Source organism: Pristis pectinata, chromosome 10, assembly GCF_009764475.1.
Source record: "Pristis pectinata isolate sPriPec2 chromosome 10, sPriPec2.1.pri, whole genome shotgun sequence".
In the NCBI taxonomy this organism is placed as follows: domain Eukaryota; kingdom Metazoa; phylum Chordata; class Chondrichthyes; order Rhinopristiformes; family Pristidae; genus Pristis; species Pristis pectinata.
Window position 1 is genome coordinate 1253968 of NC_067414.1, and position 24934 is coordinate 1278901.

Here is a 24934-nt window from a genome sequence, read left to right on the forward strand (position 1 = left end):
CCTTCGGCCCACAATGTTGTGCCGACATAGCTAATCCCTCCCACCTACAGAATGCCCATATTCCTCCATTTTCCTCTCATTCATGTGCCCATCCAAGCCCCTCTTAAAAGCCCCCAATGAATTTGTCTCCACCACCCTATCAGGCAACACATTCCAGGAACCCACCATGCTCTCAGTGAAAAACTTACCCCTCACGTCTGTTCTGTTCTGAACAGATAGTGCTTGTCCACCCTATCTATGCCCCTCATAATTTTATACACTTCCAACAGATAACCCTTAGCCTCCTCCGCTCCAGAGAGAAGAGCCCAGATTTGTGCAGCCGCCCCCCCCCCCCCCCCCACCGATAGCGCATGCCCTCTAATCCAGGCAGCATCCTAGTAAAACTCCTCTGCACCCTCTCTGAAGCCTTGACATCCTTCCCATAGTGAGGTGACCAGAATTGTACGTAATACTCTAAATGCGGCGTAACCAGAGTTCCATAGAGATTCATCATAACTTTCTGACTCCTATACTCAATACCCCAACTAATAAATGCAAGCATTCCATAAGCCGCCTTAACCACCCAGTCTACCTGTGTAGTCACTTTCAGTGAGGCATAGACTTGCACTCCAAGGTCTCTCTGCTCTTCAACACTGTTAAGGGTCTTGCTTTTAAGAGTGTACTGCCTCTTGACATTAGTCCTACCAAGATGCAACAGCTCACATTTATCCTGGTTAAACTCCATCTGCCATTTCTCTGCCCACATCCACAGCTGATTTATATCACACTGTATCCATCACCAGTCTTCTACACTATTCACAACTCCACCCATCTTGGTATCATCTGCAAACTTACCAACCCATCCATCAACATACTCATCCAGGTCATTTATATACATCACTAACAGTGGATATGGGCCAAACACGGGCAAATGGGACCAGCATAGATGGGAATCTTGGTTGGCATGGACTAGTTGGGTCAAAGGGTCTTTTTCCGTGCTGTATGACTCTGTTAACGGGCTTCTCCTGACCCTGGTGTATATTTTAATGAGTTAATATTTGAAGCCATTATTTCGCAATGGAAGTCCAGCAAGGTACTTCCTGTGTTGAGCCCAGGAAAATGGCAGCCATCCTTGGATGGTATTGCCTCTGCCAGATTTAGGAGCAGCATTGAGGTAGGAAATGGGGATAAAGGGGAAATACCTTGACTGGTATTGGTTTATTATTGTCATTTGTACCGATGTCCAGTGAAAAACTTGTCTTGCATACCGATCGTACAGATCAATTCATTACACAGTGCATTAGGGTAGTACAGGGTAAAACAATAACAGAATGCAGAGTAAAGTGTCACAGTTACAGGGAAGTGCATTGCAGGTAGACAATAAGATGCAAGGTCATAACAAGGTAGATCGTGAGGTCAAGAGTCCATCTCATCGTATAAGGGAACCGTTGAATAGTTTTATCACAGTGGGATGGAAGCTGTCCTTGAGCCTGGTGGTACGTGCCCTCAGGCTCCTGTATCTTCTGCCTGATGGGAGAGGGGAGAAGAGAGAATGTCCCGGGTGGGTGGGGTCTTTGATTATGTCAGCTGCTTCACCAAGGCAGCAAGAAGTATAGACCGAGTCCATGGAGGGGAGGCTAGTTTCCGTGATGTGCTGGGCTGTGTCCATAACTCTCTGCAGTTTCTTGCAGTCCCGGACAGAGCAGTTGCCGTACCAAGCTGTGATGCATCCAGATAGGATGCTTTCTATGGTTCATCGATAAAAGTTGGTGAGTGTCAAAGGCACGTACTGAATTTCTTTAGCCTCCTGAGGAAGTAGAGGCGCTGGTGAGCTTTCTTGGCCATGCCTCTGCCATCAGAATATAATAAATGTGAGCTGGGGTGGGCCATTCAGCCTTCAAGCCTGCTCCACCATTTATGAGGAGCTTTGCTGATCTTTCACGACTATCTCCATATCCCTTGATTTCTTTCATGTCCAGAAATCTATCACTTTCTGCTTTGATTGAGCTCAGTGCCTGAGCCTCTGCAGCTCTCTGGGGAACAGAATTCCAAAGGTTCGCCCTCTGAGTGAAGAAACTCCTCATCTCGTTTTACGACTGTGTGACTCCAACACCATCTACAGATTAGCTGATGACACCGCTGTTGTTGGCAGAATCACGGATGGTGACAAGGAGACAAGCAGGAGTGAGACAGGTTAGCTGGTTGAGCGGTGCCATAACAACAACCTCACACTCAACATTAGCAAAACCAAGGAACTGATTGTGGACTTTAGGAAGGGGAAATCAGGAGAACACACACCAGTCCTCGTTGAAGGGTTGGCGGCGGAAGGGGTGAGCAGCTTAAGGTTCCTGGACGTCAACATCTCAGAGGATCTGTCTTGGACCTAGCACATAGATGCAGCCGTGAAGAAGGCGTGCCGGTATCTCTACTTTCTTAGAAGTTTAAGGAGATCCGGCATGTCATCGAAGGCTCTGACAAACGTCTACAGCTGTACAGTGGGAAGCATCCTGACTGGTTGCATCATGGCCTGGTGTGGAAACTCCAGTGCACAGGAACGCAAGAGGCCACACAGAGTGGTGGACTCAGTCAGTTCCATCATGGGTACAGCTCTCCCCACCATCGAGGGCATCTACAAGAGGCGATGTCTCAGGAAGGCGACATCTATCACTGGGACCCCCACCATCCAATGAAGTTGTGCCCTTTAGTTCTGGATTCTTCGAGCAGGGGAATCGTCCTCCCTGTGTCCAGCCTGTCAAATTCTGGAAGAATTTTCTAAACTTTGACGAAATCTCCTCGCATTCTTTTAGACATGAGAGGAAATGGTCCCAATCTACCTGACATCCAAGCAGACTGCAAACCCACCATTCCTTGAACCAATCTCATCTCTCTTCACTCTCCTGTCTATGACAAGTGCATCCTTTATTAAGTAAGGAGATTAAAACTGCACACGATTCTTTAAGTGCCATCTCACCTTCTTAAAATTAAGGCTGAGTCTGACTTGCCTTTGTAATCATATATTGCACCTGTGTGTTGTCCTTCACTAACTTGAACATAAGTACACCTGGGTCCCTTCAAACATCAACATTACCCAGTCTCTCACCATTTAATACACACTATGCTCTTATTCACCTGAAGCTCTTCACATCCTTCTCTGTACTCTCAGTCCCACCGAGTTCAGTGGCATCAGGAAGGTGTTCTGCTTTTTGTGAAGCTACTTTGTACAGGGGTTTATAGTGGAACGTGAATGCTACACCATTGGAGAGAGCTCGATACTTTTATTTTTGCACCTACAATTTTCAGTTAGTAAAGAAAGATCATTGCATGACAGGAATTCGAAACAGAGGCTGCAGATGACAAATGTCTGAAATTATTATTTTCTCTCTCTCCTGAAAAGAAAGCTGGACTTATTTGAACATTTGGTTTACCTTGGACCATTTCTGAGGGAGTTCTTGTGATGTATCACATCCCAGCAGCGCACTGTTCCCTCAAGTGCATTAATGGACATAAGGTGACCCAACTGTGACCAGGGCTAGACTAACACACCGGTTGCTGGAGGAGCTCAGCAGGTTGAGCAGCATCTGTGGGGGAAGGAATTCTCAATGTTTTGGGTCGAAACATCGATTCCTTTCCCCCCAACAGGTGCTGCTCGACCCACTGAGTTCCTCCAGCAGATTGTTTGTTGCTCCAGACTCCAGCATCTGCAGTCTCTCCAAAGTTTGATGTGGTTGTGAGCCCAGCAATGGAATGTGATGCCCATGGTCCTGGGACTTGGAGAACTTTATGTGTGGAGTGCTGCTCAGGATAAAGTGAAGTGGAATACTCTCAGTTTTACAGTTTCATTGGATTATCTTTGGTTATGGAAGAATATTGCTGAGTATTTCTGAGATGCTTTTATTTGCCCCCGTGGTCCTCGCGAAGAGCTTGTCCTGATCACAATGTAAGGTTACGATATACTGACACAATCTGCAGAGTTGGGACTGTATCTATCCACGTAATCCAATGTCGGCAGCCAAAACATTCCGATCTTGGGTCTGAAAATGTAACGGTAATCAAACCAACAAAGATTGCCATTTATTTTAGACTTCACTGATGGGAAAGGTACCCATGCAGCCTCAATGACTGTTTTCCAAATAGTGTGCATGGAGTCAAGCTGCTGAAATTCAGAGTTTCTGGGAATTTAACGCTGGGGGAGTAAGTTAAAGCACCGACCTTGCTCTCACAGGGCCGGGAGAGCTGAGCTTTGTAAAATGGGAGTCTAACGAAGGCACGGTAGCGTAACGCTATTACAGCGCCAGTGACCCGGGGTCAATTCCAGCCACTGTCTGTAAGGAGTTTGTACGTTCTCCCCATGTCTGCGTGGGTTTCCTCCGGGTGGTCTGGTTTCCTCCCACATTCCAAAGATGTACAGGTTAGGAGGTTGTGGGCATGCTATGTTGGCGCCGGGAGTGTGGTGACACTTGCAGGCTGCCCCCAGAACACTCTACACAAAAGATGCATTTCACTGTGTGTTTCAATGTATATGTGACTAATAAAGATATCTTATCTCCACATTTTTGACATTCAGGGGAACATTGTGACTTGAACACAACAAGTGTTTGAAGGTGTATGAGTATTTTAGGGTAAAAATACATGTTAGAGGTGGAACAAGGGTGCAATCTTGACTTGGATGGGGTGGGGAAGCAAGTTTGCAGATTAAGAAAGTATAGCACCTGGGATAAGTTACTTGTATCCTGTTCAGGGACAGGTCCTGAGATGTCCTGGATGGTGGACCTCGGGACACACTGACCAAGGGAAAGTTCTTTGTTTTCAATTTTAAAAAAGAAAATGCTGAAAAAAAAAGCTTGTCAGGTAACAGTTCCAGAGAGAAACAAAATAGTTTTCATTTACTGGAGACACCAGAGACTGCAGATGCTGGAATCTGGAACAACGAACAATCTGCTAGAGGAACTAACAAGGTCGGGCAGAGGGAGATGGACAGTCGATGCTTCGGGTCGAGACCCTTCATCTGGACTAAAAGACAGAGGGTAGATAGTCGACAGAGAGAGGGGAGGGGCAAGAGCTGGCAGGTGATGGGTGGATCCAGGTGAGGAGGGGTGATGGGCAGATGGGGGAGGGGGGAGTGGGGATGGTGACAGAGGCTGGGAGGTGAGAGGTGGAGGTGACAGAGGGCTGCAGATGGTGGGATCTGATAGGAGAGGAAGGTGGAGCCTGGAACCAGATAAGGGGGGGTGGGGGGGAGACCCATTGGGAAGGGTGTGTGGGTGATGGGCAGATGGTGGGGGAGGGGGGAAGAAACGGTGATAGGGGTGGGGGGGTGTAGGAGGAACTGGGTGTATCAGGAGGGGAGAGAAAAGGACAGAAGGGGAGCAGGTTACTGGGGGTTGGAGATTTGAAGGATCTTGACCCAAAACGTCAACTGTCCATTCCCCCCCCCCCAACAGATGCTGCGTGACACGCTGACCTCCAGCAGATTGATTTATTTATGCATTGGTGCATCAACGGGAAGGCCATCATTTATTGGGTGTCCCTAATTGCCCTTGAGAAGATGGTGGTGTGCTTCCTCCGTGATGTGCAGTGGTTCTGGGGCAGGTACTCTGTGGGCTGGTCCACAGTGAAGGGATGGTGACACTTCCAGGTCAGGATACTATGTGACCTGAGGGCTGCAGATATTGTGTCTGCTGTGGTAAAGGTCACGGGTGTGAAGTGCTGAGTCACTGATAGCTGTGCTGGGGTCCAGGTCCGCTGGTTGAAGAATGGATGTTCGGAGTGTTGGGTGGGGTTGCAGTCGGGTGGTCTGCTCTTCCCTGGGTCGTTCTGAGTGATGTGCAGAGTATTCTGGTGCCATCATGATGTGTCATCGAGGTGTGAGGAGATGAAACACACTGCACAGTCTCCAAGCTGATCTACCAGCCACCAGAGGTTTCGTGGCTGCTTTAGTTGAGTTTCTGGTCAACAAGTCTTCTCCTCAGACCATGTCCCCCCACCCATTCCCATCTTCTTCTCAGTTTACATGGATTTTAGGAGGTTACTTTCAGAGAGCAGTTTTGCATCTGGACTGAGTTTTAGTATAATGAATATTCACCATTTGAAACCTTTCTAAAGTGTGGATTGAAGGTTTCTCCTTGGAAGACAGCATTGTTAGTGGACCTATTGTAGACCTGGCAGACTTGTAAGCGCTTTTACTTACAGATCCCGTGTGGTTTGACTTGGCCTGAAGACAGAATGGTCCTTTGACTTTCCAATGGGTCAGGTTTGTTTTACATTCTTTCTTCACATCGCCGTCCATTGAACGTGGTCCCTGTGTATGCTGAGGACATGCAGACAGTGGACGTTGTCTGTGACCAGGCAGTTGAAATTCTGTGCTGTGGTTTTTTTGTCATGTGTCATCAGCTGAGAACATCCTTCCCTTCTCACTTCAGTTCATGCTGCCGTTTCTATTTTTGATTTTGGCTGGCAAGCTTTTACACAGGCATGGACCAAGATTGTACAGGCAGGAGATTGTGGGACGGAGCGGTGAGCTGGTGTGGGAAGCAGCCCCGGTGTTTCACTGAGGAAGCAAAACATTTTCTGAAAGCCAGTAAGGTTAAACAACTGGGACAGGAGAGGAACTGAAGATACCGGAATCTGGAGCAACACACAAGATGCTGGTCAGGCAGCATCTGTGGAGGGAAATTGACAATCAACTTTTCCAGTTGAGACCCTTCATCTGTCCATTTCTCCCCACAGATGCTGCCTGACCCGCTGAGTTCCTCCAGGATCTTGTGTGTTGCTTCCGATTAAACAGTTTTAAATGGCATTTTCAACCCAGTGTTCTGCAGGGTGCGAATGCACACTCTGTACATGGACTGGCTATACACTTGGAACGTGTGTGACGTGAGAAGTTTGGAAGGACACAAGAAGGTGAGCAGGAGGAGGCACTTCATCATGTCCCCCTTCTCAGTGAGGTCATGGCTGATCTGCCCCAAGTCTCATCTCCTCTCGGATAGGTTGAGCGAGCTCGGGCTTTTCTCTTTGGAGAGAAGGAGCATGAGGGGTGACTTGATAGAGGTGTACAAGATGATAAGAGGCATAGATCGAGTGGACAGTCAGAGACTTTTTCCCAGGACGACAGTGGCTCACACGAGGGGACATAATTTTAAGGTGATTGGAGGAAGGTATAAGGGACATGTCAGGGGTAGGTTTTTTTACACAGAGAGTGATGGGCGCGTGGAACGCACTGCCGGCAGAGGTTTTGGGGGCAGATACATTAGGGACATTTAAGAGACTCTTAGATAGGCACATGAATGATAGAGAAATGGGGAGCTATGTGGGAGGGAAGGGTTAGATAGATCTTAGAGCAGGATAAAATGTCAGCACAACATCATGGGCTGAAGGGCCTCTACTGTGCTGTAGTGTTCTATGTTCTGTGTCATTTCCCCAGTTACCTCACTTACCCAACCTTTCAAAAAATTATCTACCTCCTCTTTAAATCCCCGCAGTGATCCAGTCTCCACACCCCCCTGGAGCAGAGAATTCCAGAGCTTCCCTCCCTTGTGAGAAGTTCCACACACCTCAGTTTTAAATGACTGCCCCCTAATCTTGTAACTCTGTCCCCTTATCTCTCAGCACCTTAAACCTCAGCCCTCTAGTCTTGGAGTCCCCCACCCTGGGGAAAGGTCTGTGGCTATTCACCCTATCTGTGCCCCTCATCATTTTATAAACCTCTATCAGGTCACTCCTCAGCCACCGGTGATCCAGGAAAAAAACATCCTAGCCTATCCAGTCTCTCCTTATAATCCAACCCCTCCAGTCCCGGTAACATCCTTGTCAATCTTTTTTGCACCCCTTCCAGTTTGATGACACCTTTCCTGTAGCCGGGTGACCAGAACTGTACACAGTATTCCAAGTGAGGCCAGTCTCTTCACCAAACTGGTAATTATCCAGCAGCAGGTGATGTTTGGGAAGGGCCCATGTTTGTTTATCATCTATATTAATGATTTAGATGACAATGTGGTAAACTGGATCACCAGATTTGCAGATGACACCAAGATTGCGGGTATGGTGGACAGTGAGGAAGGCTATCAAAGCTTGCAGTGTGATCTGGACCAGCTGGGAAAATGGGCTGATAAATGGCAGATGAAATTTAATGCAGACAAGTGGGAGGTGATGCACTTTGGGAGGACAAACCAGGGTAAGACTTACACAGTGAGTGGTAGGGCACTGAGGTGTGCGGTAGAACAAAGGGACCTGGGAATACAGATCCGTGGTTCCTTGAAAGTGGCATCACAGGTAGATAGGGTCGTAAAGAGAGCTTTTGGCACTTTGGCCTTCATAAATCAGAGCATTGAGTACAGGAGTTGGGATGTTATGTTGAAGTTGTGTAAGACGTTGATGAGGCCGAATTTAGAGCATTATGTGCAGTTCTGGTCACCTACCTACAGGAAAGATATCAATAAGCTTGAAAGAGTGCAGAGAAAGTTTACACGGATTTGCCAGGACTTGAGGACCTGAGTTGTAGGGATAGGTTGAATAGGTTAGGACTTTATTCCCTGGAGCGCAGGAGAATGAGGGGATATTTTATAGAGGTATACAAAATTATGAGGGGTATAGATAGGGTGAATGCATGCAGGCTTTTTCCCCTCAGGTTGGGTGAAACTAGAACTAGGGATCATAGGTTTTGGGTGAAAGGTGAAATATTTAAGGGGGATCTGAGGGGGAACTTCTTCACTCAGAGGGTGGTGTGACGTGGATGTGGGTTCAATTGTAACATTTAAGAGAAGTTTGGATAGGTGCATGGATGGGAGGGGTTTGGAGAGATATGGTCCGGGTGCAGGTAGATGGGACTAGGCAGAAGATCAGGTCGGCATGGACTAGATGGGCTGAAGGGCCTGTTTCTGTGCTGCAGTGCTCTATGACTCTATGACCCATAAAACACAGAGCCCAGTGTTGCAGAACCTCAGCAAGGACCTCTGTGTATGTTCCATTGTCAAGTGTACTTTCCATCAGGGGATGGTGGATGGTCCCATCTCTAGAGGGAAGTTTTTGATGGTGTTCAGACTGTCTCTGCAGTGAGGATCTGAGGGCCTGTCTCACCATCAATGTATAATGAGAGTCTTGTTTTGTCGGATGCATTCCTTGCAGAGGTCCATGCCTCACAGAGAAGCAAATAGTATTTGTAAGGTGCTTCCTGTCACTGTTTCCCTTGAGGAATGAAGCCATTTGTCAGAGTGTCCAATGAGTTGCAGTGGCCTCGTATTTATTAATTGCAGTCAGGAGCACCATTGAGACCACAAGTCAAATCTGTACACCAGGGGTGAGGTAGTGGAAGACTCGAGAGTGGCGAGTGTTGGGAGGACTGCAAGGACAAGCCAGGGAACTACAGGCTGGTGAGCCTAACATCAGTGGTGGGGAAGTTAGTGGAGGGGATTCTGAGGGACAGGATCTACCAGCATTTGAAAAGACAGGGACAGGGAAGGGATTGTCAGCATGACTTTATGCAATGGGGAATCAGGCCCTTCAGTCCAACTCGTCCATGCCGACCAAGATGCCTTTCCGAGCTGGTTCCATTTGCCTGCATTTGGCCCACATCCCTCCAAACCTTTCCATGGACCTGTCCAAATCTCATTTAAATGTTGTTATTGTACCGGCCTCAACCACTTCCTCTGGCAGCTCTTTCCATGTACCCGTCACTCTCTGGGTGAAGAACTTGCCCCTGATGTCCCCTTCAAGTCTTTCCCCCCTCACTTTAAGCCAATGCCCTCTCATGTTAGACTCTCCAGCCCTGGGAAAAACACTGACTGTTCACCTCACCTTTGTCCCCCATGATTTTATGAACCTCTAAGTTCACCTCAGCCTCAGGGCCTGTTTTTTTGAAGAGGTGACCAAGAGGATTGATGAGGGCAGTCATAGGCGTTGTCTACATGGACTTCAGCAAGGCCTTTGACAAGGTCCCACATGGTAGGCTGGTCTGGAAGGTTAGATCTCATGGGATCCAGGGTGAGCTGGCCAGTTGGATACAAAGTTGGCCCGGTGGTAGGAGGCAGAGGGTGGTAGTGGAGGGTGTTGACCAGCAGTGTGCCACGGATCAGAGCTGGGCCCATTGTTGTTTGTCATTTATATTAACGATTTGGAATAGAATATAGCTAGCATGGTTGGTAAGTGTGCAGATGACACCAGTATTGGTGGTATAGTGGACAGTGAAGAAGGTTGTCTGAAGTTACAACAATATCTAGGTTACCTGAGAAAGTGGGAAAGGAATAGCGGGTGGAATTTAACTCGGACAAGAGCAAAGTGCTGCATTTTGGGAAGTTAAACCAGGGCAGGACTTGTACTGTGAACAGTAGGGCCCTGGGGAGTGTTGTAGAACAGAGGGGTACGGGTACATTGTTCCCTGAAGGATAGGGTGGTGAAGGAGGTGTGTGGCACACTGGCCTTCATCAGAAGGGGTACTGAGTACAGGAGCTGGGATGTCATGTTGCAGTTGCATGGAGAATTGTGTGCAATTCTGGTCATCGTACTGAGAGAAGGATGTAAGGAAGCTAGAGATGCTGCAGAACAGATTCACGAGAATGTTTCCAGGACTTGAGGGCTTGAGTTACAGGGAGACGAGATAAGCTGAGACTCTCTTCTCTGGACCGTAGGAGGCTGAGGGGTGAAGGACCTGTTTCCGGGCTGTGTAGCTCAATGACTCTGTAACAGCAGCATTAAAGTAACATGTTATATAAGGTGACTCAGAGGAATTGAATCATAAAATGTGTCCCACCTCAGCTAGTGTTCGTCAACAGCACTGATTCATCAGCTGCAACTTTCAAAAGGTATCTTGTAATCAAAAGAGTTGTGTATGCATGATCTTACTGATTAAAACATGTTCTAGAATAAACCTGGCTTGAAGAATGTATTGTACAGAGTGTGAGTGTGTCTGAGCACAGGGGGGTGGGGGGGGGTGAGAGGGAGAGAGAGAGCTGGGCGGAGGGGAGTGTGAGAGAGATGGGCGGGGGGGAGTGAGAGAGAGAGAGATGGGTGGGGGGGTAGTGAGAGAGAGATGGGTGGGGGGAGTGAGAGAGAGAGAGATGGGTGGGGGGAGTGAGAGAGGGAGAAGCGAGGGGGAGGTGGGAGAGGGAGAAGCGAGGGGGAGGTGGGAGAGGGAGAAGCGAGGGGGAGGTGGGAGAGGGAGAAGCGAGGGGGAGGTGGGAGAGGGAGAAGAAATTGCCAACAAATAGAGAAAAACAAGAACAGTGAGACAGTTAAGAACAATTGTTCCCTGCAGCCTTACACCACACGTCAGCCTGAAACCAAATCCACTGTTTCAGAGAAGCTGGTCGCAATAACAGCAACCATGAAACTGGTAGGTAGCTGTATTAACCCAACAGTTGACTGCTGCCCTTTGCCAGCCTGCTGTCTGTGTGAGCCCAGACCACCGTTTGCTGCCTCCTCACTTCAAGGGTAGGTGGGATGGACAATATGCACATCCTGCACATACATTCAACACATTCTGGTGTTTCCTAGGAAACTCACTTATCTTTACCCATAGCCCCTACCTAACGCTTGTTCCTTAGATCCCTTCACGATTATAAGTCACAACATGTCCCAGTGTCCATGTGTGAGCATGTGACTTCCATAACCCTGAACACTTTGGGAAACATGGTTGATGGTTCCATTTGTATCTTCAAAGAACATCAGTCAAAAAGCACATTCAGCAAAAGATCCCACATGGCTCCCACTGACTTTCATCTGATTTGTCTCTCAAATGAATGATGTGTTCCAGAGTCAGGGGAGCAACAGCTTGTCGCATCTCATCTCACCTATTCCAACACGTCAGCTCACGGTTACAGTGAATGGTTGTTTGGGAAGTCTTAAATTGTTGGCTGAAATCCAGTGTAAGAAACACAAGAAAATCTTTGTGCCACACCATTGCTTTACAAACAGGAACTGCAAAATTACACCAAGGATCCAAGTAGCTTTAAAACCTAGTCCTGGGATCCCCTTTCTTTGGTAGCGATGAACATTGTCCTCTTGTCCAGATCTGCCCCAGGTCTGGGCAGCTCCTTGGTTGATCACTGCACCGTGAACCTCAGCAGAAAAGGCATAGAAAGCTACACACCTAATGGGGGTAAATGGGTTTGGCGTAGATGGGTACAGTATGACATGGTGGGCTGAAGGGCCTGGTTCTGTGCTGTACACTCTGCGAAACTTGTCTCTGGGTGGGAAGATGATGTTGCTGCTGTGGGAACATCACAGTGGTGCCAGAAAAGGCAGCAAGGGGTGTCACCGAAGCAGGACCACTCCCCCCCCCCCCCCCCCCCACCTCACCCCCATCGCAGTCACCAATTACTCCTACAAGCCTCACCTGCGTCCTCAACACACTGTTCTGGGGTTGAGAGGGGAGAACAAAGTCCCCTTCCCCTGCACGTTCCAGGACTACACAGCACACCAAGGAGCAGGGCTGAATGTGGCAGGAAGAACAAGATGCCACCACCCTCCTCATCTTCTTGCACTGGCTGGGGTCAATGGCTAATCCAGATAGGACACAAAATTCCAGTCAAGGCCTCATTGCCTAAAACCTCCTCCTTGTCTGCTGTAACTCTGCTTCCTTCAAGGATAAAATGGGACCTAATCCCTCAGAGTATTTCATTGGGGCATGGATTCCATCGGTGTTGAATTTGTCACCACAAGGCTGAGAACCAATCTCATGCAAGTGGAAACTTCATGTTTGTTCTCTGAAGTGACATCCCCCCCCCCCCCCCCCCACCTCATTCTCCAACTCCTGGTAACCTGCTTCCCTTCTGTCCCCTTCCTCTCTCCCTGATCCACCTCCTCCTACACCCCCCACCCCCATCACCCTGTCTCTCCCCCCTCCCCCACCCCCTCCATCTGCCCACCGCCCACACACCCCTCCCACTGGGTCCCCTCCCCTCACTGTTCCCACCTGCCCTCCCCACCTCCCTCCCTTGGTTCCAGGCTCCACCTTCCTCCCCTATCAGATCCCACCATCTGCAGCCCTCTGTCACCCCCACCTCTCACCTCCCAGCCTCTGTCACCATCCCCACTCCCCCCTCCCCCATCTGCCCATCACCCCTCCTCACCTGGATCCACCCATCACCTGCCGGCTCTTGGCCCTCCTCTTTATACCGGCTTCAGTCCAGATGAAGGGTCTTGAGCTGAAATGTCGACTGTCCGTTTCCCTCCACGGACGCTGCCTGACCTGCTGAGTTCCTCCAGCAGACTGTGTGTTGCTCCAGATTCCGGCATCTGCCGTCTCCTGTGTCTCTGAGATTCCACATGCATCTAATGTAACTGATTCTACCTTTCCAGAAATGAGGCCCAGTATTGTTTTGTACTTTATCTTATTATTCATCCTGTGTCACTACTTTTAATGATTCATCAATATTTACATTTGACCCTTTGGTACACCACCCATTTTGACACCTTCTATCCAACAGTTTGCAGATTTTTTATTCTTCTAACCAAGATGTACAGCTTGCACACCTCTGAATTGGCATCATTTGACAATTAAGCACCCATTCTGAAACTTTATTAACATCGTCCTGTTCTGATCCTTGAGTATATTCTTTCTTTGTGATAAGTCTTGAACAAGTCAGATAAAGGCTCAGTGGACATTCAGCTTGTGAATAACCTCATTAAGTGTGCACTGTAACTTGTCTAAACCTGTGGGAACCACTTCTAGTTTTGAAATATCCTTGGCCCAAGGCTGCAGTAACACCAGTGCTGCACTTATCTGCGAGGTTATCTCCTGTCTGTGAAATCTCCAGTTCTGCTCCTGGAAGCTTCTGTAGAAAAGCAGAATTCTGCTTTAAATGTGAACACTTCAAACAATAGGGAAACCATTGCAATAGTCAGCAGATTGGGCAGCGAACTTAGAGAGAAAAGCAGCTGATTTTCCAGGTGTTGTATCCACCATCAAAAGTCTCTACTGTATGTTCTGCGTTACAGTAGAGGGGTAGAGCAGGGGCAATAGGCCCTTCTGCCCATCTAGTCCGTACCCACCAATAACCACCCATTTACATTAATCCTGCATTGATCCCAGGTTATTCTCCCCACATTCCCATCAACTCCCCCCACGTTCTACTCCTCACCTGCACACTGGGGGCAATTTACAGCAGCCAATTAACTCACCGACCCCTCACGTCTTTGGGATGTGGGAGAAAACCGGAACACCCAGGGGAATCCCACACGGTCACGGAGAATGTGCAAACTTCGCACAGACAAATTCAGATTAGTTTATTGTCACAAGCACCAGGGTGCAATGAAGTTCCTTGCTGGTGTGAAGCTCACAGAGTGAACAGTGTACGTGGTGATAACAGATACAACAATAAATACAGCGACGAGCACAGAACAACAGGACGGTGCAGAGACTGTCGTGCGGTCTGAGGCGGTGCAGACAGAAATGCTGAAGTGACAATAACAGAATAACGGAGAGAGGGAGAGTTCAGAGTCCGGGAATGTGGCAGCACCGCCGGGAAGGGGATGTGAGGGAGGTGACTGGGTCAGGAGTCTGACAGCAGTGGGGAAGAAGCTGTTCCTGAGTCTGGACGTCGGGGCTTTCAAGCTCCTGGATCTTCTCCCAGAAGGTCGAAGAGAGAAAAGGGAACGGCCAGGGTGACAGGTGTCCCTGACGACACTGTCAGCCTTCCTGAAGCAACGCACGGTGAAGACGGACTGGCTGGAAGGAAGTGAGGAGCCTGTGACGGACGGGGCAGTGTTTACCGCTCTCTGCAGGCTCCGTCGGTCCAGAGCAGAGCAGTTGCCATACCAGGCTGGGATACAACCCGTCAGGATACTTTCTGTAGCACATCTGTAGTAGTGTGAGAGAATCCTTGTGGACATGCTGAATCTCCTCAGACACCTCAACACCAGACGTCAGGATTGAACCCAGGTCTCTGGCACTGTGAGGCAGTGGCTCCACTGGCTGCGCCACTTGGATGTGTTTTTTTATTTCATCTTTGCCAATTGTTGGAGCAAGTGGAGGTTTAATGATTTTGGAGTTGTCATGGTTTATTTGCTGAACAAAAGATTAGTGGGAGTGCAGTCCTGTCAGAACTGAGTCTTCTGGTGGGTGTGGTACTGTGGAAGTTAATTGTAGAATGCTCTGTGTTCAGCTCGTTCCTGCAAGGCCATTTGAATGATTCCGCACTGCACAAAGGTGACTTTGACAACTGAGGAGTTCACTGAGACCTTTTGTTTTCAGCTGCTGAAGTGCAGGATTGGGTAGCTGGATTTTTTTTGTAAATTCTGCTTCAAGTGCTTTAAAGTTGGGCTGGCTTGGTGGGGAATAGTCTTCCTTCACGGAATGAGCAGTGGTACTCTCTGTGACCTGCATGGAATGTCGTATGTTAACAGATGCGGGAGGCTGGTGTACCTGAATTTAAATGTAAGATTTTGTGCCTAGCAGTGTTGCATTTAATCCAGAATCTGTAGAACAAGTGTTGCTTTCAATGGGCTTCATAGAGTTGCTGGAGAGGTCTCCAGTGGGGCAGCTTCCAGTTGGAAGTTGTTATATCTGCAGAGTGGCAGCCCAGAAGATAGGGACATCTATATTTCATTATTTCTGCATGTCCCTTTTCAGTTGCAGCCAACGGAATAATTTTGTTTCAATTGTTGACATAATGTGGGGAAAATGACAGCCAGTCTGTGTGATGCAGACTCCTGCAAAGAGCAATGTTTTAGTGATTAACAGATTAATTTTGGTGACCTTGGCTGAGGGATTCTGCTGGGACTTCTCGTCCCTAATGTCTTGAAAGTTCTCCTGAACTAGTTGAGAGGAATGTTGAATTTTGATTGGTATGCATTTAGCCATTGGGATAATGACCCAAATCATGTCACCCCATTACAGGAAGGATGTGGAGACTTTGGAGAGGGTGCAGAAGAGGTTCACCAGGATGCTGCCTGGATTAGAGGGTATGTGCTATAAGGAGAGGTTGGACAAACTTTCTCTGGACCAGTGGAGGCTGAGGGGAGACCTGATAGAGGTTTATAAGATTATGAGAGGCACAGATAGAGTAGACAGCTGACATCTTTTTCCCAAGGTTGAAATGTCCAATACCAGAGGGCATGAATTTAAGGTGAGGGGGGGAAAGTTCAAAGGAGACGTGCGGGGCAAGTTTTTTTACACAGAGAGTGGTGGGTGCCTGGAATGTGCTGCCGGGGTGGTGGTGGAGGCAGATACAATAGAGGGGTTCAAGAGGCTCTTAGATAGGCACATGGATGTGCAGAGAATGGAGGGATGTGGACATTGTGTAGGCAGAAGGGATTAGTTTAGTTGGGCGTTTGATTACTGATTTAGTTAATGTGGCACAGCATTGTGGGCTGAAGCGCCTGTCCCTGCGCTGCACTGTTCTATGTTCAGTATCGCAAAGTTAGCAATGGTTGTTAATCAAGTCCCAATTTGTTTTGCATCGTGGATGTGTGACATGGTGGAGGTCTTTAATAAAATATTCACAAAGTATCTGCATGGGCAAAGCTTGCCATCACACGTGTTGTGGTGCTGGTTGTACACATGAAAGTAGGAACAGGAGTAGGCCACTCGGCCCCTCCAGCTTGTCCCACCGTTCAAATGACCATGGCTGATCTACCCGAGGCCTCATCTCCTCTGTGCCAGTTCCCCAAGCCCTCAGTGCCTGGATCTTTGAAAAATGTATCTACCTCCACCTGAGTTACTTGCAGTGATCCGGCCTCCACCGCCCTCTGGGGCACAGAATTCCAGAGGTTTGTCACTCTCCGGGAAAAGAACATTCTACACACTTCCGTTTTAAATGGCCTGCCCCATATCATGTGACCAGGTCTCCTTTATCAAGACTCTTCTGCTGGTGAACCTACCCTGTCGTGTCCCCACTTGTGTCTCAATAAGGTCACCCCTTATTCTTCTGAGCTCCACAGAATACCAGCACATCTTGGTTAGTCTTTCTCAATTCAGTTGTTGCATTGTCCAAGTTGGTTTGCACCTCCAGGTTAACTTGTTTAAGGGAAGTGTTAAACGTTGTGACTTTATGCCAAGATCATCACATTCCACAGTAACTGATTATTCTCTCTGCAGGGGAATGAACACTTCCAGGACATGTGTTTCACACTCGAGTGAGAAGGTGCCCCAGGTGAGGTCCCAGCAGTATGGATCAGGATGAATTTCCACCCCCACCTCCTGAAGGTAAAACATTTGCAGTCCAATATGTCTCAGCCCGTGTACGTGACAAGTAATTTGCAGTTGTTATTCTTGGTACTTTTGGTTAGCCAGATACACAATAGATAATGCTGTTAGCTTGAATGGAGGGGGTGAATGTTCACATATTTCAGGAATGCGGTCTTGGGCGTTTCCTGCATTTTTTAAATAGCACAGCAGATTATTTATCTGTTTTGATCAACCCAAACTCATTCCTTTACAGCAAGGTAATTCTGCATGGAAGTTCATCCATCTGTTGAAATGTGTCTATCCCAGCGAAAAATCAGGTGGTCTGGTTAATGTTTCAAAGAGTATTGGATCCTGATGGGGGAAATGTAACCCAATTATCCAAACACTAAAACTGACTGTCACTGCTTCTCCTACACATTGTCAACGAGTGCACGAGAGATGAAACTTAATCAGCTGAAATTATCCAAGAAATTTCACCAGTGATTGCATTTCCTGATGTTTTCAATTCTGTGATAGATCTCAGCAATGGTAAGGTCATTTTAGTTGTCAGTACAAGTGGCTTCCCTGTGGCTCTTGTGTTTCACGATAAGCTGGACACTGTACTGTAGGTTACAGTTTGTAACTGGCCGAGGACTACAATTCATACTTTCATGGAGCAGTTTTTAATGGAAGTAATGGCATGATGTAACCTGTCGGGCTGTCTCACCTGCTTTCTTGAATTTTCTTCATTAAACCAGCTCTTGTAATGGCCCTGTGGTTGGCAGATGGAGGATGGAATGGTGACAGAGGCTGGCAGGTGATGGGTGGATCCAGGTGAGGAGGGGTGATGGGCAGATGGGGGAGGGGGGAGTGGGGATGGTGACAGAGGCTGGGAGGTGGGAGGTGGGGGTGACAGAGGGCTGCAGATGGTGGGATCTGATAGGGGAGGAAGGTGGAGCCTGGAACCAAGGGAGGGAGGTGGGGAGGGCAGGTGGGAACAGTGGAGGGAGGGGACCCAGTGGGAGGGGTGTGTGGGCGGTGGGCAGATGGAGGGGGTGGGGGAGGGGGGAGAGACAGGGTGATGGGGGTGGGGGGTGTAGGAGGAGGTGGATCAGGAGGAGAGAGGAAGGGGACAGAGTGGGGGCAGGTTACCGGGAGTTGGAGAATTCAGTGTTGATGCCGTCGGGGTGTAGGCTGCCCAGGGGGAATGTGAGGGGCTGTTCCTCTGGTTTGTGTTTAGCCTCACCCCGGCAGTGGAGGAGGCCGAGGACAGACAGGGTCGGGTGGGAATGGGGAGGGGAATTAAAATGGCTGCAACTGGGAGCTCCGGACGGCCACAGCAGATGGAGCGAAGGTGCTCAGCGAAGCAGTCGCCCAGTCTGTGTCTGGTCTCACCGATGTAGAGGAGGCCACTTTGGGAGCATCAAGTGCGGTAGACGAGGTAGGAGGAGGTGCACGTGAATCTGTCCCTCACCTGGAAGAGCTGTTCAGGTCCCTGTGAGTGGTGAGGGAGGAGGTGTAGGTGTTACGCTATGGTTACGGGGAGAGTGCCTGGGGAGAGGGAGGGATAAGTGGATCAGGGAGTCACGGAGGGAGTGGTCCCTGAGGAAGGCAGAAAGGTGTGGGGGGTGGGGAAGATGTGGCTGGTGGTGACTATTGCTAACCAGCTCTTGTTCCACCCCTCCCCCTCACCTCTTTATACTGGCTATCTCCCCTCTAATAAACTAAATAGTAGGGGGGTGGGTTCAATAGATTGGAAAATTATGGATAATATAAAAGGGAAGGAGAGTGCAGGAGAGGTTACTGAAGTCTCCAGAATAAAAAATAAGTCAGAAAGGGAGAAGAATTTAACTTCAGGCAATATGGAAGCAAATTTGAGAAGAAGGGAGGTGAATACAGGACTGAAGGTGTTATATTTGAATGCACGCAGTGTACGAAACAAGGTAGCTGAGCTTAGCGCAGTTAGAAATTGCCAGGTATGACGTTGTGGGCATCACAGAGTTATGGTTGGAAGAAGATCACAGCTGGGAGCTAAACATCCAAGGATACACATCCTATTGAAAAGACAGGCAGGTGGGCAGAGGGGGTGGGGGTGGCTCTGTTGGTGAAAAGTGAAATCAAATCCTCAGCAAGAAGTGACATAGGATCAGAAGATGTGGAATCCTTGTGGGAAGAGTTCAGAAACTGCAAGGGTAAAAAGACCCTGATGGGAATTATATACAGGCCTCCGAACAGTAGCCAGGATGTGGGGTACAGATTACAACAGGAGATAGAAAAGGCATGTAAAAGGGGCAATGTTACAGTGATCATGGGGGATTTCAATATGCAGGTAGATTGGGAAAATCAGGTTGGTACTGGATCCCAAAAGAAGGAATTTGTAGAATGCCTACAAGAAGGCTTTTTAGAGCAGCTTGTGGTTGAGCCCACTAGGGAAAAGGCAATTCTGGATTTGGTGTTGTGCAATGAACCAGATTTGATTAGGGAGCTGAAGGTAAAGGAACCCTTAGGAGGCAGTGATCATAATATGATAGAGAGGGAGAAGCTAAAATCGGATGTATCGGTATCACAGTTGAGTAAAGGTAACTACAGAGGCATGAGAGAGGAGCTGGCCAAAATTGATTGGAAGGGCACCCTAGCAGGGATGACGGTAGAGCAGCAATGGCAGAAGTTTCTGGGAGTAATTCGGAAGATTCAGGATCCGTTCATCCCAAAGAAGAAGAAGCATTCTAAAGGGAGGATGAGGCAACCGTGGCTGACTTTTCACTTTATATGTTAATGATCTGGATGACGGAATTGAGGGCTTTGTGGCCAAGTTTGCAAAGATAGGTGGAGGGGCAGGTAATATTGAGGAAGCAGGGAGTTGCAGAAAGACTTGGACTATTTTCTAAACTGGTTGAGATGGAAAAATAAATCAGCCGTGATCGAATGGCCTAATTCTTTTCTTATGTTTTATGGTCTTACTTTTTCAGTCCTGATGCAGGGTTTCGACCCGAAACATCAACAATTCCTTTCCCCACACAGATGCTGGTTGACCTGCTGAGCTCCCCCGGCAGATTGTTTATTGCTCCAGATTCCAACATCTGAGCTGGGCTGAGAGTTGGCAGATGGAGTTCAATCCAGAGAAGTGTAAGATGGTACACTTTGCAAGAACAAACTGCAGGGTGGAGTACAAAGTTAATGGCAGGATTCTGGGCAGTGTAGAGGAGCAGAGGGATCTGAGGGTTCATATCCACGGATCCCTGAAAGTTGCCTCACAGGTGGATAGGGTAGTTAAGAAAGCTTATGGGATGTTAGCATTCATAAGTTGTAGAGTTTAAGAGCCACGAGGTAATGATGCAGCTCTACAAAACTGGTTAGACCACACTTAGAGTACTGTGTCCAGTTCTGGTCACCTCATTATAGGAAGCATTGGAAGGGGTGCAGAGGAGATTTACCAGGATGCTGCCTGGTTTAGAGAGTATGCATTATGAGGAGAGACTAAGGGAGCTAGGGCTTTACTCTTTGGAGAGAAGGAGGATAAGAGGAGACATGATAGAGGTGTACAAAATATTAAGAGGAATAGATAGAATGGACAGCCAGCGCCTCTTTCCCAGGGCACCAATGCTCAGTACAAGAGGGCATGGCTTTAAAGTAATGGGTGGGAAGTTCAAGGGAGATATCAGAGGAAGGTTTTTTACCCAGAGAGTGGTTGGGGCATGGAATGCGCTGCCTGGGGCGGTGGTGGAGGCAGGTACATTGGTCAAATTCAAAAGATTACTAGATAAGCATATGGAGGAGTTTAAAATAGAGGGATATGTGGGAGGAAGGGGTTAGATAGTCTTAGGCGAGGTTTAAAGGTTGGCACAATATTGTGGGCCGAAGGGCCTGTATTGTGCTGCACTGTTCTATGATTCTATCTGCAGTCTCTCGTGTCTCCTGTTCTAACAGCTGCCCTGCACTGAGATAATTCCTTCAGCCAGGGCGTGGCAGTGTGGTTGGTAAAGAGAGGCAGGACGTGCTGGAAATACTCAACAGGTCAGGCAGCATTCGTTGGAGAGAGAAACACAGTTCATGTTTCTGGTCAATGATCCTTCACCTCATTTGCTTTGGTAAAAATGTATCTTCTGTAAAGTTCCAGTCTGCAAGGTCATCTTCTCTGTAGAACATCTATCCACATACTTGTTTCCTGATTCATTCTGAGCAATCTCATAACTTAGTCTGTCCTCTGACGGAAGCAGTGTACAGATCTGATAACACGGGATACACTTTGTTTTTTTCTGGTTTTAATTGTGTTCTTTCTTGTACAATTCTTGTACAATTTGTTTTTTCTTCTGAATGTTGTGCCTCTATTGCTGTGATGCTGCTGTAAGTACGTACTAGTGCATACATGTACTTGTGCATATGACAATGAACTCGGCATTGTTCAGTTGGAAAATCAAAAGAAAAAGTACAGTATGGGACAAATCCAGTCTGGCCTAGAACATCGCCATCAATTAACCTTCACTCAGCAGAAAATAATGTGACACCATCAATGCTGTCAACAGGCTGTTGTTCACTGTTGATTTGGCACTGTTGCTTAGTTTGAGTTTTGCCAGAACTTTCAGTTCGATCTTAGCTGGACTGAAGGACCAAATTCTGGAAGTGAAGTGAAAGGGGCTCTACGTTGTGTGGTCATCTCAGCCACTGGTCAGTGTGTTGTCAGCAAGGTCCATGTCCTCAGCCGTTAGTCGTGTGTTCTCAGTCGGTAATCATGTGTCCTCGGCCGGTAATTGTGCATTCTCAGCCGGTGATCGTGTGTCCTCGGCTGGTGATCGTGTGTCCTCGGTTAGTTTTCAGCAAATTCTGCAAGCTGAATTTCTAGTTTTCTGAAATAGCCTGTAGTCCACAGTTCCAGATTCAGGGATGATGATAGCTTTCGCAGGGTTAGAGAAATGGTATTAGTGTAAAAGAGGAGGAGACTGGCAGAATGTAAGTTTGTGTTTTTGTTGTTAGATCCAGCCGTGTGTTGGAACCTGTTTTGAACTGAATAGCCCAAACTGAAACCTCTTCCTGTTATTTTAGGAATCCCGTCCATGGACATTTCTCATCATTTTCTCCTAACTGATTTTCTGCAGTGACGTGTATATTTTTCTTCTAATCTTGATTACTCATGAGGTTTAAAATGTAATGGTTGATTTATCATGCTTTGTTCTGTGATGGAAGCTGTACATGGACCAAAGTGTCTTTTTCGCTAATATTGCCAAAGAATTCTTTTTGTTACGTTATAAGCTGTAGGATCAAGATGATTTTGCATCTTCCTATAGAAAAACTTTTAACTTTGATCCTGATCTCCCCTCAAAACCTTGGAAGAGGATCAATTAAATTATCAGCTGTACCTCAACATTGCATTGACACTGGTACCAGTACCACACAACTAACTGCACTTCAGAAAGAACATTTTCAAGATTATGCCAGTCATAAAATTATTGCTCTGCAGAGTGTGTCTGGGATATGGGGACATTGGAAGCAGTCCAAGTGAATTCACAAGGCTAATTTCTGGGATGGGAGGATTATCCGATCAAGGGAAACCAAACGGGTTGGGCCTGTGTTATTTTTGGAGTTTCGAAGAACAAGGGGTGATGTTATTGAGGTATTTAAGATCCTTAGGAGGTCTGACAGGGTAGATATGGAGATGTTTTAAATAGTGGGAGGGTCTCGAATGAGGAGACATAACTACAAGATAAGGGACCGGTCATTTAACACTGAGGTGTGCAGAACTTTCTTTTTGCAGAGGGTATGGAATCTCTGGAATTCTCTGTCCCAGAGGGAGGTGGAGGCTGGGTCATTTTTAAGGTGCAGGTAGATCAATAGGGAAGACTGGGGAATCGAAGGCTGTGGGGAACTGGTAAAGGAGTTGAGGCCAAGGCAGATCAGCCATCTTCACACTGAGTGGTGGGACAGGGTTGAGGGGCCTGGTGACCTACTCCTGCTCCTATTGTCTTGTGTTCTGGCAACTTAGAACTCAGTCCCATGCCGTTTAATAAGAACTGATTGCCATAAATCATTTTTTCCGGGACTTTATTCAATACCTCCTTCACTTTGGTGTGGAGCATTGACGGGCCAGAGGTGAGGGGTTGTTGTGTGGGGATCAGGGTGTTACTTCTTAGCATTCCTTATTTTGTTAGTTTTTCCTTTTAACCATCTTACCAGGGTGCTATAGAGCAGATGTAGGCACTCAGTACATGTGTCGCAATGCTTTAGAACACAGAACAGTACAGCACAGGAACAGGCCCTTTGGCCCACAAAGTCTGTGCTGAATGCGGTGCTGAATTAAATTAAATCCCTTCTGCCTGTGCATTCCCTGCATATTTGTGTGTCTATGTAACAGCCTCGTAAATGCCTCTGTTGTATCTGCCTCCACCACCACCCCGGCAGCCTGTTCCAGGCACCCACTGCTCTCTCTCCCCACAATCTCCTTTAAACATTTCCCCTCTCACCTTATATACATGTCCTCTAGTACTTTAAATACTTGACTTGTATACCTTTTTGTTCTACATTTCTCTTTTTAAAAAAACAAATCTAGTTCAGTGATATGTCCTCTCCACCACAGACCTCACAGTTACTCTGGAATCTCTACTCCGAAGCTTTTTGAAAGACTGGCAGACTGTTTAAAGACATTAGCAGCTAATTTTCCATCTCCCCAACCTCCCAGTTGTTTCAAACCATATGTATCAGGAACACTGTGATCTAGTTGATGTTTATAGATGATATAAAATTGTTGGATTTTATGACACCAAATCTGAATCCTGATGGGTCAACTTTAGAAAGGTTCCTATCTCACTGTAGTCACGCCAACAAGGCAGGCTTTCTGTGCGAGGACCGTAGTTCAATGAATATGGATCAAGAGGTTGCCCATGACAGACATAGAACACTATTTGATATTGAAAATTCCTAACAATCGTCAGTTAAATAGCAACCTAGATACAAAGGGCCTTTCTTTATGGGATGTGCTTTGAATGAGATGGGATGTGGAACAACAGAGCAGGATGACTGTCAAGTACGTGGAGAAAGCTCTGGTGGATATTCAGACTGCTGTTGAAGAAACCCGACTTTAGTTTGTCCATCATGACTCCAGTCCTCATGTATACAGGTTTGTGTTTAGCTTGGCCACTGTCACTCTGGATGGAAACTTTGTGACCATGTTTGTGTTGAAGCTACCACGATTAAACCAACAGTGGACATAAAATGTCATGTGAACTTGTTTTTGTGGTTTGATAAACACTTGAATTTGCCTAACCCTATAAGTAGGTAGTAAAGGTAAGTATTTTTCCCACTTACTAAACTTCTTTTGGAATGAAGCTGAATGTTACTCTTGTAATTGAGGTTCTGGTTATTGAACCAGGGCAACTGGAGAAAAACCAGTTCTCGAATATGTACAGGTTTGTGTTTGGAGCCGAACTTGTCAATGAACTGACTTTTTGAAGGCTGGAACCTAGAGTTCAGTTGAGGCTCATCCACCTTTTTCTGCCGTTGACCAACACTGAGTTTTCCGGATATCTGAACTTTAAGGAACACTTGTGTAAGCAGTGGCAAACTACAACAGTGTAGCTGAAATAAGTTGAACCTTTTTACGTGTGGGGAATGTAGAGGGGAATAGTTTGTTTTGAAAAATGTGTCATTGAATAACATGAAGTAATAACTTGCTGACAGGCAGTTTTGTCATTGATTCACTAGTCGATGTAGATGTACAGATCTTCAGTGTGTGTTCACCTACGTGGAAGAGCCTTGCTTCAGTTTGGGGTTCTGAAGTGGAGAAAGTCTGTGGTGTTGGTCCTTGGATCTGGTTGGGAAAATAGCTCAAACTGCTTTTCATCACAGTTGTGTCTGAAGTGGGCAGTT

General features: G+C 47.3%; 1 protein-coding gene across 1 annotated transcript in view; it reads left to right on the top strand.

Moving 5' to 3' along the window:
• arhgef10 (Rho guanine nucleotide exchange factor (GEF) 10) overlaps positions 1-24934 on the top strand; it is a 243031-nt gene that overhangs the window by 33761 nt on the left and 184336 nt on the right. Inside the window, exon 2 of the mRNA XM_052024835.1 lies at positions 17009-17116. Within this exon, the coding sequence (XP_051880795.1) occupies positions 17080-17116 (37 nt within the window). The 5' untranslated portion in view covers positions 17009-17079. The remainder of the gene's footprint in view (positions 1-17008; positions 17117-24934) is intronic.